Source organism: Fistularia commersonii, chromosome 20, assembly GCF_037954325.1.
Source record: "Fistularia commersonii isolate RoL2024-O1a breed Wild chromosome 20, RoL_Fcom_v1.0, whole genome shotgun sequence".
In the NCBI taxonomy this organism is placed as follows: domain Eukaryota; kingdom Metazoa; phylum Chordata; class Actinopteri; order Syngnathiformes; family Fistulariidae; genus Fistularia; species Fistularia commersonii.
The window spans coordinates 13,015,550-13,034,784 of NC_141303.1; the positions used below are offsets into that span (position 1 = coordinate 13,015,550).

A 19,235-nucleotide genomic window follows, 5' to 3' on the forward strand; every position below is an offset into this window, starting at 1 on the left:
GAACTCACTCCCAACCAGAACATTCTCATCTAGTTCAAGCCAGGACAACTGAATAAAAACTGAATTAAAAAATAAGAGGCAAAACTAAAACATCTCACACTTTTTATGAGAACAATAACTGGCTGTAAGGCCGATGTACTGGTATGACATTATACAAGTCTAGCTTGGATTGAGTAGGGCAGTCCGTATTTGAGTATATGTACCTAACAAAACAATATAAATTACCTCCACAAAAACATTCTCCCTTTTTAGTGCATGGCATTTTCTTTTTTTCTTTCATTAGGTGAGCAATTGCTTACTTATTTGCAGGGATTTATAATGAACACGCCCTTACCAAGTAGGTAACATTCACAGCCTGGATAAATAACTTGCATCAAAAACATCATTCCTCCACATTAGAGCATCAGATTCTACTTAGCAAGGAGAAAAGGGTAATAAAGGTCAGGATGAACAAGACTGCTGCACAATTAATCATGCCAAACTTGCTTCCCTGCAGGGACCAATCCTTGGGTATGACCTCTTGGTGAAAGAGACTGGTGTTTATTTGTGTATTTTAAACATGAGTGTGTGTGTATATGTAATATGTACTTGTGTGACACCATGCTGAGTGGGTAATGAGGGCATCCAAGGTGAAAAGGTTGAGATGACAGCAAAACATATTACAATCAAAAGTTGCCCAAAATAAACTTTTCCAGGGATTTTTTATTATTCATGACTTATGAGGGTCTATAGAAGCGGCACCATTATTTGGCAGCAGTTTCTCATTGACTTTTGGGAAATATGGCATTTTGGGTGGCAGAGGTAAAAGAAAGAGTGAAAGGCAGAGGAGTAGGGAAAAAGAAATGTGAAGAAGATAAATATTCTATGTTCAATCAGGGTCAACAACTGACAGCACTGACAGATGATAGGTAGATATTTCATGTGATCCATCACTTACCCAAGAGCTCATAGAGGAGGTTGAGTATATCTTTCCATGCTGCACCTGCTTCTTCCCCGGCAATCTCGCCAAAGTGAGCAGCACTGTTATACACGTTCATGCGGTCGATGCATTTAGAGAGGAGCGTTAGCATGCCCTGAGAATGATATAACACCACTGCTATGAATGAACCTAATCACAATAAAAATATCTGAAACTTTAAAAACCACACCTAGATTCCTGTTTTGTTATTGGCTGTATAAGAGTAAAAAAGTAGCTGTTTACAGATCATATAATGTTATCAGTGCATTTTGATTACTTAAAGCCTAAAATTTTGAAATGGTGCTCATGATAAAAACAAATCTGTATGAATGATGTGAATGACCTCATTCTATGGTTTTGGAACAAAACAATCATTTCTATAATGAAAGTGCAAGCAAAAGTTAAGTCATCATAAACTATGAATGTTTTTCGGTGAGTACATTCTAATATAATCTATTTGAGTTCCAATTTGTGCATTTCACCTCTTCTTTGAAGAGGTCTTGACGTTTGATGAGCGAGCGAAGGAGACATTGTTTTTCCTCATGCTCCAGTTCAGAGTCAGGCTGCTTGAAGTACTCGATCAGGTCATTCAGTGTCTGAAGGACTTCTTCCACATACTCTGCCACTGCTGTAGACTCTGCCTCTGCTATGCTGTCCAAAGCCCTGCAGTGGAAGTAAGAGGCATCAAGAGACCCAAAAAAGGATTTGAACCTTCCTCATATATCCAGTGACAATTATCTCTATGTTGCTGCTCTGTCAGGATGTAGGTGAAAGACAAGAGAAAAAGTCTATGATATTACTTTATAAAGTTGGAGAAAAGGAACGTGGTGTTGCGGATAATGCGAGCGGCTCGAGATTCTTCATGCTGACAGCGCTGGAGGGTCAGCCCATCATCCATGTGACCCTCAGAATGCAGGCAGGCCTGGCAGACAAAACAAAGTCATATTTTCTTTAGCCTGTGAGGCTGCAATGCCATAAACAATTTCATGACAAATATGAATTTCTTTCCTTCAGTCAGGCTCATGAAATATGTGAATAATAAGTTGGGTGATAAACATATACAAATAGCCACTATGAAATATTATGAAAATAATCCGATCCAAGCAATTGTGATACTTTTATACAAAAATGGAAGCTATAAGAGTAAGGCTGATTAAAGATAACTAAAAATGAGCAGGACGTGAGGTGTAAAATGACCATTGACCGCGTGTCAGGTGCACCGGCAGGCCGCCAAAGCTTGAGGGACTGTGTGGCACCAGAAAGCGATGCGGTCTGATGTCCTTGGACGTATGCCCAAAGATGAACATCATCACCTCAGTCAACCTAAACCTAATCGTCTCAACTAAAATGCTTTCTTCATGGTCTGATACCACAGCTATTCAAAGTGTTTGTGTCAGGTGCTGGTAGGAATGAACAGGGTTTTCAAACCTGGCAAGGCAATGGCTGAAGATGCTGTAAATTCCTATAATTGTTTTCCTTGGTTGGTGGGAATGTCAAAATAGCTAAAAAATTCACATTTTGATTAGGTGCCATGTGCATGGCCATCAAGCTAATGGGGATGGACAAATGCTGGCCTTCATGATCATGTAGACCATGAATGACCAGAGATAAGCATATCCAGTTACATATATGTAACATGGTAAAATGGAGCAGTTACTGATATCTTTATCAGGAAGTTTCTCCTGCAATCATGATGAATGGGTTTTGATAAAACATCACGATTTACCCAAAAACTCAAATGCTCAAGGTAACAGCAGAGCCTAACAATTAATACTGCTATAGAAATGCATTTGTTTATTTTGAATACATGAGGATATTTTATTCTAAGCAAAACCAAAAACCTTTTCATTATAAATAGATCTGCCATGTTCTGATTGTTATCCATCAAAATCGCAATCCAGTCAATGGAATTATCGCTTACCAGAGATTTGATCACTTATTATACCTTTGTGAAATTTATATGTAACATTTGTGGCAATTTCAGAAAATCCCTTCCTCCAATGTAAGTTCTTTAAGGTTTCGAATTATTGTGTTAAATATATTTACCCTTCTTTTCAGGGGTCCAAGGCGAGATGATTTGGCATCAGGTGCTTGGTAAGACAGCCAGAGTCCTGTTGCCATGTGCATGATGAAGCAGACGGAGTCTCCATACTTGATCTCTGGCACACCCATGCCATCAATGTCCCTCTTTGGGCCAGAATCGCCCTTTTCCTGTTTTAATGTTGGGGGGTGAACATGAATGCACACAGACATAGAAATATGAGAAAATCAGATTTATTGTCAACAGATGGTAATTAAATTGGCAGCCACGGGAAGGTACATCGAAATGGGCTGATGTCACTACTAGCCTCATTAGCCTTGCTACATTTCTGCCTCAGCAAAGATGGAATGATGCGGCTGATTGCAGTCGACAGCAAGAAGTGGGGAACATATTAATTCTAATGTTCAACACAGAAAAGCGGTGACCTGTCTAGATACAGGAGCTGACTGATATTAGGTGGTGCTGAGAAGAGGAGGACAGCAAGAACAGAGAGAAAATGAGACTACAATTATTTTTCCACAGAAGCATGTGTCCTCAGTTATCCAACTGAGCCTGTTGTTCCTGGGGTGGCAATGATTACTCTGAGGGCAACTGCAGTCTTGTCAGAAGTGTAAGGCTATAAAAAAAATAACAGGGCTCTAGAGGATTTTACACAGCACGTATTGTAGATTAAAGGGCATCTAGAGAAACACAACGTAGCTCTGTGAAGGTGACTTCAAGCAATGTGCTGTTTGGTTGACAGGATTGCAGCTGGTCCAGCACATGAGAATGCGAAGTGAATACTTAAAAGACACACTGATTCATTCATGTTTATATTTACTCAGATTTTTACAAATCTGAAGTACATCCTTAGGGATGACAGCTAATGTTATCATTTGTGCAGCATTGAAAGCTTTGAAGTATGGAAATAGAGGCTAAACTGCTTTAACTGTATAAGAGATCTGACTGCAGAGGGAAAACCTATGTAGTGGGTATGTGAATAGCCATAAATAAAAGCTTGATCAAAACTCAATTTACCCATTTTGAGTGATCAAAATGCATGTTTTTGTGTTTCCACCAAACCATGGGTTTGCTTCACTGATTAATTTTCAGTATCATAAAATGCTGCTAATACAGGACACCGTTAGATTGAGTGACAATTCAAGATGGTTTAGATAAAGATAATCAGGTATGGCTAACAGGAAGAAGCAAGGAAAAAGGGACTTTTGCAGTTTATCCCCTGCGATTCGTATTCTGTTCTTGTATATCCAGTGATAAAATTCAATGTTGACACACTTATCTTGGCCTCCTAAGTGAAAATGAAAGCAGTTAGCTTAATGTCTTTTCAGATTCTCTGAAAAGGTCAATTAAGTGAGACAAATGATGCACTCCTTGTGAGCTTAAAGACTTATCCTGAAAATATCTGATTATGTAGTTGGGGGAAGACAGTTTAACTCAGCTCTGTCACCAGAACAAATGTTGGCGCTGTACATTTCTACAAAACTTTGTAAATCTCAAATGTTTAAAAAGGGCTGTGTGAAAAATGATAAAATAACGCATAATGAAGTCAAATTAATCCTTGAATAATGATGTGCCAACTGTAAAATGTAGGCATCAAAATTCAATATAACTTGAAAAGAACATAAATTGCAGAAATAATTTTGTCTTGGCAATCAGGGCTATTGGACTTAAAATGAGGTAAGTCAACCTTTATGAGTAGAGTATCAAAATATAGAATGGGAGCCACTGACCTTTGAGACCCTGAAGCAAAAAGCAGTGGTCTTGGTGTCAGATTTCTCCCTGTCCTGCAGGACAAGTCCGCGGTCTTCCTTCAGGCCCAAGTAATGGCCGGTAGAGAGGTGGCGTAATCGGAAGGCCTGACCCCAGCGAATGTGGCTACCACTCCAGCTGCAAACAGAAAATATGTTACGCTTAGCACGACATTGCATTTCTTCAGTTTTACCGAAATTAGGAACGAGTTGTTTACGACACAACAACAGAGGGGTCACTCTACATCCCCCTTTTAGCAAATCCTTTTAGCAAGTTCACATACAGCTCCATGGTGATAAGTTGCAACCTCTTCATTTCTAGGTTATTTGGTGAAATGCAGTCATGACACAAAAGGTTCCCTGAAAGCCGTGTCAAATATCAAGACTTCCTACTTTTTTTAAAATGTATTTTCTGAATACTATATTTCAATCAACTTTTTACTATGTGTCTACAAGGATTTTCACTTTGCACATCGTAAATGCCAGTAAGTAGTTGGCTGTAGTTTTTCATAGAATACATGTATGTATGTTACTACAACCAGGTCCACCTGCCTTCAATTCGAATCAGTTCAATTCACATTGGTTGACTTCACAACCAATGTGTCACATATTTAGAGAAACATTATATTTATCATAAGCTATACCAGCTACCCCAGGACTACAAATTAGGAATGACATCTCAGATGAGAGGACAGCTGAGTACAAATATAGAAACGTTTTTGAAATTTTTGTGAAGATAGCTTTCTCAAATAATACCCCTTTGTGTGAGTCTGAGTATACAGTATTGGGGGTTTCTGTTTACTTTGCAGACTTAATTCTATTAATTCCTACATTTGTGCATATTCATGTCTTGTCCCACCTGATCCTAAGAGGCTCTATTCTCCACAGTGAGCGGGCCTTTGATGCTCCTTTTCCAGCCTCATAGTTGACTATCCTGGGGACAAAGAGAAAGAGACTTCAAGTCACAGTAACATTGATATGATCTAAAGAGTCCCTTTATTTGTACATGTTGGATAATAATGATCTCTGCCAAGAAAATATATATCCAGTAATATGTGACCTGTGGAAAGGAATACAGTGATGAACAAAGCACAAGGTGTGCAAGCTTTTTGGACTGGAGAACCAAGGTTAAAGGAGGAGGAGTGATGTTGTGCCATCACTTTGGTTGAATATGCATTACAACTGGCCAATACTAATGTGCTTTATTTGCATTGCTTGGAAAGCTTCTATCAACCACTTCTTGAATTCAAATAAAGACAAAGAAACACAAAACAAAAAATAAAATTAAAAAAACCCTTAGGTCATGAAAGGATGGATATGTTATATTGTTGCAGCAGTTGATAATTTCACAGAAAATTCCCACGCAAAAAAGAATATAACAGATCGTTATTCTAAAAGTCATCACATAGGCCATTCAAATGAAAACCCAGGTTCAACCCTGGGTTTAGAGTCCCTCAGAGTCATAAAGACAGCGACTAAGTGACTAAGAGTGAGCATCTTAAAATCTACAAATTGTATCTGTAGCTATTTTATCAGGTTTTGCCATGTGGTGAGCCTGTGATGCATCCTTCTTTTACAACAACCCTTTCCTATTCTGCATTTAGAACAACTACAGTAAAAAAAAAAAAAAAAAACTCAGACTTGTCTCTATGAAGGATGAGATGTTTTAAAACTTGTGACGCTTCCGACCAGATTCTGACTCTGATTAAAGTGATTTATGTATTGCTCGCATCCATAGTCTCTACAGCTGCTTCAGTATATTGGAACCAGGAGGACCTATTAGTTATGACAGAGCATGAAAAAAATACAAAAAATATGAAAAAAAAATCCAATAATACGTAATCACAGAATGTGACAGCAGAGGCCGCTGTTTCCACTGCACATGTAGAAGGTATAATTTGTCGCTTTAATGCCCCTTGCTAAAACATTTCACAATAAATTCTTATCAAAATCTTCTTATTACAGCAACCAGACTTGAATTTCTTCACTTGAGGATGTTTCACCGAAGAAAAGAAGTCCAGTGGTCACGAGAAAAAGATTTTGGCAAGACTTCACCATGACCCGCAATGACTTGAGAACCTCCACAGGCAATATGCAATAAACATGCTCTAAAATTGTAGCATGCATAAATCCTTTCCAGATGCAGCATTCCCATCAACATTTCATTTTATAAAATGGCCATTACATTGACAGCCGCAAAGAATATCTGTGATCATTGACTAAGCAAGGTTTCCTTTGCATGTCTTGTCATTAGCCTTTGAAAAAAGTACTTGACAATTCAAAGGTGATGTAATAAGGAAGCAAGCAAAGCAGCAACTATACAAACCTCTGCTCCTCCTCATTCTTGTCTGCTCCAGGGATGGTCAAGCTCTCATCATGTCCATGACAAAGGCGCATCACGTGACCACCAATCAAATACCCTATTAAGAGGAAACGAAAAAAAAGACCTCTGAAATCTGTTTCCCAAAGCTATTGTTCCAGTTTTCAATTAGAACAAAATAAAATAAATGAGAGTATTGTTGAAATACAGCATGAGAAACACGTCAAATCACATAGGACTTATTTTTGTTCCTGTAAGGTTACAATTTTTTTACATTCAAAAGACCAAATTTTACTCATAATTGATCATGTAATACTATTATTAAAGGATGCTCTGATAGATCAGAAATTGTAATGGCAGAAAAAGGCCAAAACACAAGGAAATATTTCAATGTTATTAACTTGCCGACGGCCATGTTGCTTGATGAGCAGGTAGGCTGGACGTTCCAAAGGGTTTGCATGAAGGATGCATCCACCTGGATGTTACCATTGGAGATGGAGAGGTGCTGCAAGAAACCATCTGGTTACACAGTGCTTTAAACAAGAGAGGTGGGGACTACAAAAAGTACAGGACTGTCTCCGAAAATTAGAATATTGTGATAAAGTTCTTTATCTTCTGTAATGCAATTAAAAAAACAAAAATGTCATACATTCTGGATTCATTACAAATCAACTGAAAAATTGCAAGCCCTTTATTATTTTAATATTGCTGATTATGCTGATTACATCTTAAGAAAACTCAAAAATCTCAAAATTTTAGAATATCATGAAAAAGTAATTTTTGTTTTTTTAATTGCATTACAGAAGATAAAGAACTTTATCACAATATCCTAATTTTCTGAGACAGTCCTGTAGATGTGTTAGTAGGAGGAAAACACTGAGAAACTGCGCATGGAATGATGATGTACCAATCCTGGTATTTGGACAAGAAACAGGAAAAGAACTGTGTCTCTCCTTTATAGCTGCCAAACACTGTTGTTCCACTTCAGACAAAAATGCTGCTGCATCAGTGTTTCCCAGCGTAGCAATGTCAATGTACAATAACTCCTTCCAGCAGAGCACCTCCTATTTCTCCACAGGAAGGATTCAAAAGTCAGTGGGTGATTTATAATAGCGTAGCTACCAGCAACATTCTCAGTGGAGCTAATGGGTGGTGAAGCAAAACTATAAAAACATCACATAGATTTTCTCGAGAAAAAATAATAAACTGAAAAAAAACAACCACCGTGTAATCTATATAACTATTTATTGGCTCTATGTTTAATCATATGTACTTGCAAAATGCATAGTATGCTATAAATTACACAGTGATGTTTATCTGCTCTCCCTCACTTTTGTGATTTCTTTCGCTAGCTTCTCCTCATCACATTTCCCTGTCCCCACTTTTTACTGAGCAAACAGCATACATTAATACAGGTCAAGCATCTATATCTCTGCCACAACTTCAACCAAAATTGGACTCTTTCCATAAACTTATTTTGAAAAAATAGCCATATTTGAGTGTTTAAAAGGACAAAGTCCTTTTGCATAGCACAGGGAAAGCTTTAATTCAATCCTCTTGAATGGCATGAAGGAGAATACTTTGTTTCAACATGAAAACATTTGGCAGAGCAATAAGAAAACCCAAAACAGCAGAGCAACAAATCCTAAATTTTGTGCAGAAAAAAAAAAAAATTCAATGGACTAAAGGAGACAATAGAGTTTTCCCTCAGTATTAGAATTTATCGAATGCACCCAGTATCTGTGTCTGAAAACCTGTTAATATTCATGAGTGAATATCTTATCTAGCCCTGAGAAAGGAAGTGGAAGTCTGCTGATGTAATAAGGCAGTTTAGCATCCTGTAAAACAGCATCACACAATCTGCAAGTGTGTAAGCTTAAGATCTAGCTGTTATATCTAAATGTTCTCTTTAGTCAATACCCCTGATTTTAAATATGTGAACTATAACCACACCTTTAAAGTAACAGCCATCGGGACAGAACTACATGATCAAAATCGGAACAATTATGGTATTTTCTGGACTATTGAGCATGCCTGAATATAAGCCACACGGCTAAAAATAAATAAATGAATAAATAAATAAATAAACAAACAAATAAATAAATAAATCTGTGTACATATATAGGTGGCACTTGTCTATTAGCTGCAAGTGTCCACATTGTAACATGTGATATCTACACGGAAACATTTTTTTTTTAACTCTTAATTAAATCCATACCAGTAACATCCACAAATATGTACTGGAAATGCTTTTTTCCCAACAGTGCCTGTAACACGGCTTATGAAAAAGATTAATAATAAATAACACAAGTAAAAGTCCATCCATCCATTTTCTATCCCTGCTTTGTCCTACTCCAGCTGATTGCTATATTCGTCTTCCTTCTGCGCACTTAAACCACTAAAGTCGTCTTTTTCAGTATTGGAATTGAACGGCCTCAGGATTTCATGATAATTTCATTGGTCCGATGTGACGAGGCTAAATGTTTTGGCTGCATGAAGCTCATTAGCCCCCAAAAATCCATAAATTTGTCACATCACTGCATAAGCTACACTGTTCAAAGTGTGTGAAAAAAGTAGTGGCTTATAGTCTGGAAATTACGGGAACCACGTTATGAAATAATGATGTTTAAAAGGCTGCAAAATGTATATTCTGTACTACACCGAATTGAACAAAGAAAATATTTAGTGAGCATAATTCTGCTTTTCAATAGTCCTTTTAGGCTTTTTTTGACACTAACAACTTTATTAGCTCAGTTCTGAACTCGTAAAAATCATTCTTTATACTCATACCGTAATTGGTGTTTGTGTGTCATATTATTGAGTATTATGTATGTATATTATTGTTGAATGCATGTGAAGTATGAACAGTATTATGTCTACAGTTTATAAGCTGATGGCCTTTGGTTATTTTCTGAACTACAGACACATGTTTGGCATTTTTACTAATCAATTTACGGTATTATATACAAAGTAACGTAATTGAATATGATGACAATTTATAAAAATGACAATAATGCATATATCTTATACAGCACTTTCCATTTCCAAGTGCTGTACAAGTGAGAAGGGTTAACAATAGGATGCACATGAACAAAAAGACACAATTCCAATTCATTTATTCTGCCTATCCTGCAGTGAGGGACTCAAAGGGGTTGGAAGCACCAATTAACCTACTGCATGTTTTTGGACTGCGAGAGAAAGCCAGAGAACTCAGAGGAAACCCACCAGGTACGGGATGAATGTGTAAAGTCCACACTGAACTGTCCCCTGCCGAATGAAATCAGCAACCTTCGCGTTTTCCAGGAACACGTGCCTTCACCAAATCAGAATTATATGAGGGTGCAATGCCATTGACTATTTGATAGGTGGGAAGTAACAGTTTCAAGTCTGCTTTGACTTGAACAGAAAGCCAGTGAAAAGAGGCTAGCACTGGAGTGATGTGTTCAAATTATCCCATAATGTCTGAATTATTCTTTGAGCTTACCTGGACATTAAATGAAAAGATTATTGAAATAGGCCAAATGATTTGAGCGGGACCACAGACTGAAAACATCAAACGGTTAGAGATGAGAGGTTGAATTCTTTCAAAATTAATTATAGAGGTTTTAACAGGTTTGTGTTCAACATCTGAAGCTTATGCCCAGGACCTCAGCCCCCAACCTTTCCTCGCAGTTAAAAATAACAGTAAAAGGATCTTATGTCTGACAAACCAGATATCTCTCTGTTGAAACGCTGACAAGAATCAGGTCATCTCCGATGCGGACTTTTTCTCCCTCAGATCTCTGCTTTGATGCAGGATGTATGGTCCACCAGCATGCCTCCCCTTTAAACACAAAGATGCAACATCATTAAACCAGTTGTAGTACAACTTCATTGATTGATATGTTCTTTTATTTAACCCTTGTGTGGTGTTCGCGTCTGTGGGCACACACACACACACACACACAAACACACGAACACAAAAGTGAAACCGGGTCTCACAGACCCCTAACACCACACAAGGGTTAACGGTTTAACCCGGAAGCAAATGGTATTTCTTCTGAACACCGGAAAAAAGTGAAGGGAAAATTAACAAACTGGATTTTGTTTTGTTTTACTTTACCGATTGAATCTTCTTGTAGTCCAACATCAAATGACAACTTGTCAGTAAGGGATCTTGATGTCTTCAAACAGGTTAGGTACTGTGAAAGGAATTAGATATTTATTAATGTTTTGAGGTTGTTGCACATTGTTGATATTGTAAGTTCTAGCTAGTAAATAAATTCTAGACCAATTCCAATTCTATGCGATTTTTACCAAAAATGTATTTCAGTGTAATGCAGATAGCTCAGACTCAGATTTTAGAAATAGTTACTTAAACACCTCAACTTCAAGCTGTAGGAACTTTGATCTGTATTATATCTGCTCTTGTATTAGTTTATCATGTTGCACCACTTTGTAGTAATATTTCAGGTAATTCAGCAGATTTCAGTGTTGCTACCCACCATGCCACTGAAGGAATGGCGCAGGAGGATGGCGTGACCATACAGCAGGGTCCGGTGTCCGCCCCCCTGGCCGGCCTGCCATTTAATAAACAGGGGAAATGCCATTATCACCTGTTAAAATTCTTAGCCAATCACCTCTAAATTAGTAATCTTAGTAATGGGTCAGAGGTCTTTGGTTTGGCTCTATGCGGACAAACCACATGGGTGACATTTAATGGTACACATTCCAAGTGCAAGCAGGCAGACAGAGAAAATGACACACAGTTAAACAACCAACATACAGCTTAACAAAGCATAGTGCCTGAAGAAATGTGAATATTAAGATTTGTAAAACATAAATAAATAAAAATTAAAGTAAATGATTTGTATACCATTTGTGAGTATTTCCTACTTACCCTTTTAATCAACCTCTAGTTGCAGAAGAAGAAAGATAAGATACCATAAGCAGTTACATATTGATGAAAGTACTCCTAAATGCAGTAATGCATTTCACAGTCATATATCACATTTGAGTGTACAAATACTCTTTGTCTGCTGGGTTCACAAGAACGTAATTAAAAACAGTTTATTGTCACACACGGGGATTTAACAGTGGCATTTAATGTGATCAGGTAAAAAAAAAAAGATTTGATTCAAAGGGAAGGAAACTTCCAATCGGTCCCCTAAATTAGAACTAATTCCCTTACGGCATGGCTACTTTTCATCTATCGAAAGCTCATCTAACAGCAGTTGGAAGTGAAGGAGGATATTACAGCAGGAGAGCTGGCCAGTATTTCAGCCCAGCTGTTGGACTGATAAAATATACTGAGAAAAGTGACCTTTGATTTGTTGCCCTTCCCACTGGATGTACTGGATCCCAACCTATTCGGAAATGGCCTGGTAAAGAATGTGTATTAGTTAGATGTCTCTTTAGGTTCTCAGTCATCCAGGTCATTGTTAATATTTGTCAAACTATTTTTTTCTCTTGACTTTTCTCAGAACTGAAGACATCTCATGGATGAAGTAAAAATGTCTTCCAGAAGAAAAAAAAAAAGGTTCAATTACCATGATAGGATTTGACAAGGAATATTAGCTGGATGTAATGACATGCTTGTAAATGTGTGTGGCAATGAAATGAAATGGAATGTGATAAATACATGTGTGCACTGGTTAGTTTTAGTAATAGTAAATTCTACATGAATAATGCATTTACTTTTTTCACAAAAATATAAACAGTTCGTGAGGTTTTGAGCTGTGTTGGATTCCAATTATATATGTATGAATATATGGGCAATTGTGTGGGATTTTAGACGTTTATTCAATACACGGTCAGTCGGGGATGACATGTTGACTGCAAAACAATTCAATGAAAAATGTAGAAAAAAGATGCCTGAGAAACTTTCTTTTAATCTAATTTTGTTAGAAGCCTCCAAGATTTAAGACTTAAAGGGGAATAAACAAAATGATAATGCATCACTTCCATTTCTTTTTTTTTAATTTGCTTTGACTAGGGCCTCATTCTTTTTCCATAAGACGAATATACGAATACTATCTATTATTGTTATGTTTTACTTGAAGCTCTGGCACAACAATTTTCTTCCGGATAAAAAAAGTTGTTTTTATTCTTATTCTTATTCTTATTCTTATTCTTATTCTTATTCTTATTCTTATTCTTATTCTTATTCGAACCCAGTCTCTATGTATAACAGTTGAGCAATTTTTGGGTTCCCTTGGCAGGAGTATAACTTTGAAAATTCAACTCTGACACACTCATTTAACAATAAATCAATATATATTTACAATCATTGTCATTGTTTCATTCCCCAAAATGTTCAGAACATGAACATGAAAATAAGACTTAATCCCTGCTATAAATGTATCATTGGATCCGAGGTAGAAAGTCCTGCGGCACTTTGATATGACAAATGATTGAACAAACGTTTGTCCTATAGATGAAAACAGGTAAAGCTGCTACATTAATTCATTCACAGTCATCTAGTGAAACATTTCTGATCTAACTGGTTAGAACAGCAAGGCATACTTTATTTGTATGGCTATCATCAAATGTAATGTAATGAAAATGTACCCAAATGTAAATGCATGGTTATTATATAATTTGAAATTTATGTCTATCCATTAATCTGCTATAACAGAGCAATTTGTTTCCCATTAGGCGCTACAACTTACTTATTTTGCATCACCTGATAGTTTTTTGTACTTGTGAGACATGAGGAATGATGCAAAACATGTCTATAGCCTTCATCCTGAAAAATAGCTGCTGCTGGGGCTTTAGTTGTTGCACAAGAATGCCTTCTTATTTTGAAAAGCACAGATGTGATATGATTGATTACAACTAATTTGTCAGACCACATAACTCTCACCTCTGGGGGAATTAATATATTGTATATCTTGTGAACTACTATCATGACTGACATGGAACATAATGCTCTTAAAAAGATACACACTCCTGTGGCAGAAAAAATAAATTTCAGGTAAGGGGAAACTAAACCACATCCTGTTTCTGTACATAATTTTTTCAAATATCCGGTATTGGAAAGATCAGCAATTTGAGCTATAACTTTGTTTTAAAGCCAATTCCTGGCCACTATGTTGACCTGACAATAATATTGTACATAGACGTTGACAGGCATTTATATTATTAAAAAAGTCATGAACTTGAACAGGGATCCATATGATAAACATTGTGACAAATGCCATTTTTTCAGGTTATATAATGTTACACTATGCTTCATAGTAAAAGCATTAGTCCTGTTTTAAATTGAATCAAGCATTTAGTGGCTACAAATTGGATTAAGTGGAACAAAATACTCAATGACAATCAATTCATGTGCAGTATTTCACACAGAATCTGTACAGCAGAAGTTTTAAAAGGGGAAAATGAACACCATGAACTATGCTAAATCCAGAGTATACAGTATGTACTTCATTGTAAATGGCAATGTAAAACAAAGATACACTTAAAATGGCAGACAATCTCTACAATTAATGATAACAAAAATGTATATGTTGTCTACTTTTAGCAGCAAATATGACAAGTTGCAAAAAAAAAATTATTAACCACATAGACATAGTATTCACAACTTTTTTAATTTCAAAAATAGCATGAACACGGGAAAACAAACACTAATCAGTTTTTTGAAAAGAGATTCATTTCATAAGCTATTAAGACTTTGTATACAGCATTGCCATCTTCAGCGCCCTAAGAACCCCATGGATAGTGAGAAAGGAATCCATATTTTTATCCCCCAAGTCTTTCAAAATGACAGCATAGCCGTTATTGTGCGGGGTAAATAGGTTAAATGAAAATAACAGAAAAGAGCACTGAACCTTGACAACACAAGAAACAAAAGCAGGGTTGTTACTAAGTAGAATAAAACACAAGATACCCCATTAGTATGACTTTCTTCACCAACCAGCTGAAATCAGATAGATTTCAGAACATTTCCTCTTTTCAGTACCTTTTATATTGATGTTAGAGATCAAATCCAGAGAAAACATCCATAACACGAGTGAGTTTACTGCCAAAATCAGGGTTTTCAGGGTCTTTCATTCAGACTGAATAAGGGTGAATCTCTTACAAAGGTAGACAAAATCTAAATGTGTGTGTCAAACTGGAAACTACAATATAAATAATACAGCAACAAAAGCATAGCATTTAACAGTGGAGGCTCTAAGCAAATTGCAAGCTGAGATTTTCACTTTAGTGCTTGCACACAAAGGAGTTCAAGATGGTTGGGCAAAATTGACTTGTTCACAAGGGGACAAGTGGGTGTCTACTTCAAGTAAAGTCAAACTTTAGCAGTATCTGTGATAGGCTCATTGATTATCTCTTGCCTGGAAGCAGGAAATAGAAGACTCAAAATGTATGTGTGGGGAAAACAGAAAATGCTAGCCAAGGGAGTCCATAAAGAAAAAAAAGACGAGGCTTTCACCTAGAGCTGGGCAATTCACTGTCGTATTGTATCTGCTAATGTCTGGAATGTCATTGAGGGTGTGTGCACGTTTGAATTTAATCCCATCTTTTACCAGGGTGGTTGTGGCTCAGCTGGTGGACAGGGGCCTTCCAATCGGACGGTTATCCCTCCTGTCTGCATGCTGAAGTGTTCTTGGGCAAGACACTGCGCCGCCACCCCATTGCTTTGGATGGTCTGGTTAGCACCTTGCAGTGTGTGAGATTCAGTGAAATGCACTTTGAAACCGCAAGGTGCTGAAAGTGCTGTATAAGTGACACCCATTTCTTTTGGTCCTGAACTTTAACTTTTCTTCGGTTTTGTCATCTGAATGCTAAAAAAAAAAAATGTAATGTTGCTTATATTTGGTACGGTTTCTGTTATGTGATTGTCATTGAGGCAGTTAACTGCCAATTTGTACAAAACATTTCCCACAATTTTCCAGGCAAGTTAATTTGAGTTAATAGCGAGGTCACGTCTTTAGATAAAAGAATACCTGCTTTTACATCGGCTATTGACACCAGCTGTAATCATCGAATTTCAGTGATTCTGAAAGCAGTCAGCAAAGAATCTCCAGATAGATAATGTAATCAGCAAACTAGCAAAGCAACAGTGTAAAATTATAAAGCACATAAAGAAGATAAAGATTTTTACCTAAATGAAGAGTTACAATTATCACAATTGGCTACGAAAAAAGGGAATTTCATCGAATTGCCCAGCTCTAGTTTCAACATCCATTTATAAAATCGGTTTGTATATATAGTTGGAAATTATGATCATCAAGAAAAAGGCATCCCTTGAAGTGAAATTGCCCCATGTTAACCCTTCATTTGGCAGTCCGTAGGCCTATATCTGTCATGCACACTGGGAACATGATGGATTAGTGAACTCATGGACCTACCCATTTTTCATGGTCAGCACTCTAGTAACACAAATAAAAACAATGTTATTTGGAATTACTGGCTGTCAATTGTACACTTGAGACGAGTGTTTAAGTGTAATGAAACCTTTGGTGCAGGAAGGAATTGAGGTGTGATTTATTAACCTTGCAACCAGTAAATCTGTATTCTAGCCAACATTTTGTTGTATTGCCAGATGAGGCCAGCCAACAATGTTGCAAACAAAGCTGACCTGCTGCCCAGGCTGATGATACAAAGCTCAATAAGAGGCCAAGTGTTTGACAAAAAAAAAAAAAAAAATTATATATAGATATATATGTGTATATATCTCTCTCTCTCTATATATATAGATAGACAATTAGATGTTAGAGAGAGAACAGAGATAGAGAGAGATACGTATATATCTATATGTAAACATATATATATATATATATATATATATATTAAACAGCTACCTGAGGATATGAAACCACATGAAAGGGTTTAAGGGATTTTGAGTTTTATTTGAGTTTTATTTTGCAAACATCTATTACTCAACATCTATTATAACAACCATACTCCACAATGACTCATGCCACCAGTACTTCAGGTTAGCTGTGATTACAAAAATGAAGACTTCAAACTTTAAGATCGATCATGTTTATTCAGTTAAAACGCTCATCACAACCTTAAAATTTTGCAAGGACTTGCAAGCGCTCCTTTTCATTATAAAATGAGGGTTGAAAATTATAAACAAGGCTGAAATCATGAATAATAATTGCAAGTTCCTCCTCTGATTCTGCAGTGCTAGGTAATGAAATTAAGTGACACATGAAATAAGACCCTGATAACAAAGCAGCATGACGAAATAAGCCCGTACTATGTCCGTCAGCGTCACCCCACTCCTGATGCTCACAACCGCGTCCCACTTCAGAGTGAACCATCAGAAACTACTTACCTGCCCTAATATACAAGCCAAGTGAGCTGGAGAGGAGCCAGAAGGATAGGGCTCATACAGTTTGGTGTAAATCAAGAGTGGACGTGAGAAGGACGGGAGAACGTGGACGCAGCAAAGCCGTCAAAGATCATTTCCCTTCCTTCTATGACCCCCAGTGGCCTTTCATTATGTGAGCTGTTTCACAAAAAAACCGAGCATGTTCCAGAAGATGAAACGAGACAGAGCTGATTTAGAATTCAGTTACAGCCCATGTTATCATAGCTCAGACTATTGCTAGTTGCTGTTTGGATGGATAAAAAAAAAAAAAATATGGAGCCAAGACAGAAACAGTCACTGATAATCAAAGGAACGTTTTCTAAAAAAAATAGTACAGAATTATTTTGAATATACAATAGCTGCTGTAAGAAGGTGGCTGATTCCTGTTTCTTCATACAGTTTATTCATTAAATGAGACAACTAGGAAAAACCCTTAAGTGATGCTTGTGTGATCCTGAGGTTTGTCTAAAGACCATGCAATTTTTGCATTTACATAATTTTTCCATGATTTTTAGTTTGTTCTTGGCTCTTTATACCAGTTTAATGCAGATATTGCTTCAGCAAGAAAAACTGTAATATCTTTATAATACATTTGAAAACACATGTGAGGGTTGATCTTCATTCGGAGTATGTTTAGATGTACTTTTCACATGATTTCCACATTTCGCATTATTTTTTTGATTTGCAAATTGACATAAAATAGACGTCAAATGTGTCAAACCACTTTATATAGGAAAGATTGTAGATATTTAATAACAAGAAAAATATATAGCTAAACCTCACTCATTTTTGTTTTTTCACTGTGACTCTCCTCAAAATCAACCTCTTTGAAATGCTTAAATTACCTTTTGAATAAAACTGTAATGAGACATTCAGCATGTTAATACAAAACCTTGAAAAGGCCCAGTTAATATATATTTTAATGACATGTATATAACATTGGTGTAACTGCTCAAGGTTGTGTGTGTGTAAGAGATAGTGGACTGAGACTGGTGATATGGAGAGAGAACTTACCCCTTCAGTGTTCTGCCCAGTGTTGGCCAGCATCTCCTGCAGGGCTCGCACTGACAGGGACTGCTCCAGCACAAAGTTACAAATGCACAGGTCTGGAGGGACATTCTGCAGGACAGTGGGAAGAGGATGTTAGGAAAGGAAATCTTAGTAAAAAGGCCAGTGGTAGTGTTAAAAATAAGATTTCCCATCAGGTAAAGTTATACTGTATATTATTTTAGTAAATTCTGATTCATGTTCATTTTAGGTATATTAATTCATAATTATACCATTTTTTTGAATTAGTGGATTAATTACAACATGTAGTAGTGCTTTGTCTCTGTGTTAACATTTTATCTATGATCCTAGGTATTTGCAACATATTTCAAACTAAAGCAAATAGCTGGGGAATCAATTACCAGCCCTGGTCTGGGGACAAAAGAACAACTGAAATGATTAAGCAGCAAGCCACGCACAAAGAAGAATGGTGCTCATAAATAAACCTGATAACCTGCAGTATCTCCTCCATAACGATGGGCTGCAAATGGGGAGCCTGGGACTATGAGGATTGTCACAGGTACGCAGCTGCAATATCCAGTGATTACTTTTGCTCAACATATTTCCAAGGCTTAGAGTATATTGGGTTTCATATAGGTTGTCCATAGAGTTTAAGTCTCCTTCATTCGTAGAAGATTTTTGCTTGTCTGTAATTTCTCCATTGGATGATTGCCTTGGATTCAGATATTTTAATAACAGGCACAAAGATAAACAGTGACCAAAGTATTTTTCTGAAGTGACTCAACAAAAAATTTTATGAAACTCAGTTCACAGGCTTGTCCGTTATTCTCATCAGCTTGTAAGTATATAGTTAA

General features: G+C 36.8%; 1 protein-coding gene across 5 annotated transcripts in view; it reads right to left on the minus strand.

Moving 5' to 3' along the window:
- Window positions 1-19,235, minus strand: part of ryr3 (ryanodine receptor 3) — a 110,805-nt gene that overhangs the window by 72,188 nt on the left and 19,382 nt on the right. For 3 of the 5 annotated variants that reach the window (XM_086167501.1, XM_086167502.1, XM_086167500.1), the window contains exons 3-15: window positions 18,388-18,492; window positions 16,403-16,423; window positions 11,552-11,626; window positions 11,170-11,248; window positions 10,778-10,890; window positions 7,473-7,572; window positions 7,074-7,167; window positions 5,607-5,681; window positions 4,730-4,886; window positions 3,005-3,169; window positions 1,759-1,880; window positions 1,441-1,621; window positions 938-1,073 (exon numbers count right to left, since the gene is read on the minus strand). In XM_086167501.1, coding sequence (XP_086023627.1) covers window positions 938-1,073; window positions 1,441-1,621; window positions 1,759-1,880; window positions 3,005-3,169; window positions 4,730-4,886; window positions 5,607-5,681; window positions 7,074-7,167; window positions 7,473-7,572; window positions 10,778-10,890; window positions 11,170-11,248; window positions 11,552-11,626; window positions 16,403-16,423; window positions 18,388-18,492 — 1,423 coding nt within the window. The remainder of the gene's footprint in view (window positions 1-937; window positions 1,074-1,440; window positions 1,622-1,758; window positions 1,881-3,004; window positions 3,170-4,729; window positions 4,887-5,606; window positions 5,682-7,073; window positions 7,168-7,472; window positions 7,573-10,777; window positions 10,891-11,169; window positions 11,249-11,551; window positions 11,627-16,402; window positions 16,424-18,387; window positions 18,493-19,235) is intronic. The other 2 variants (XM_086167503.1, XM_086167504.1) reach the window with 1 other exon arrangement.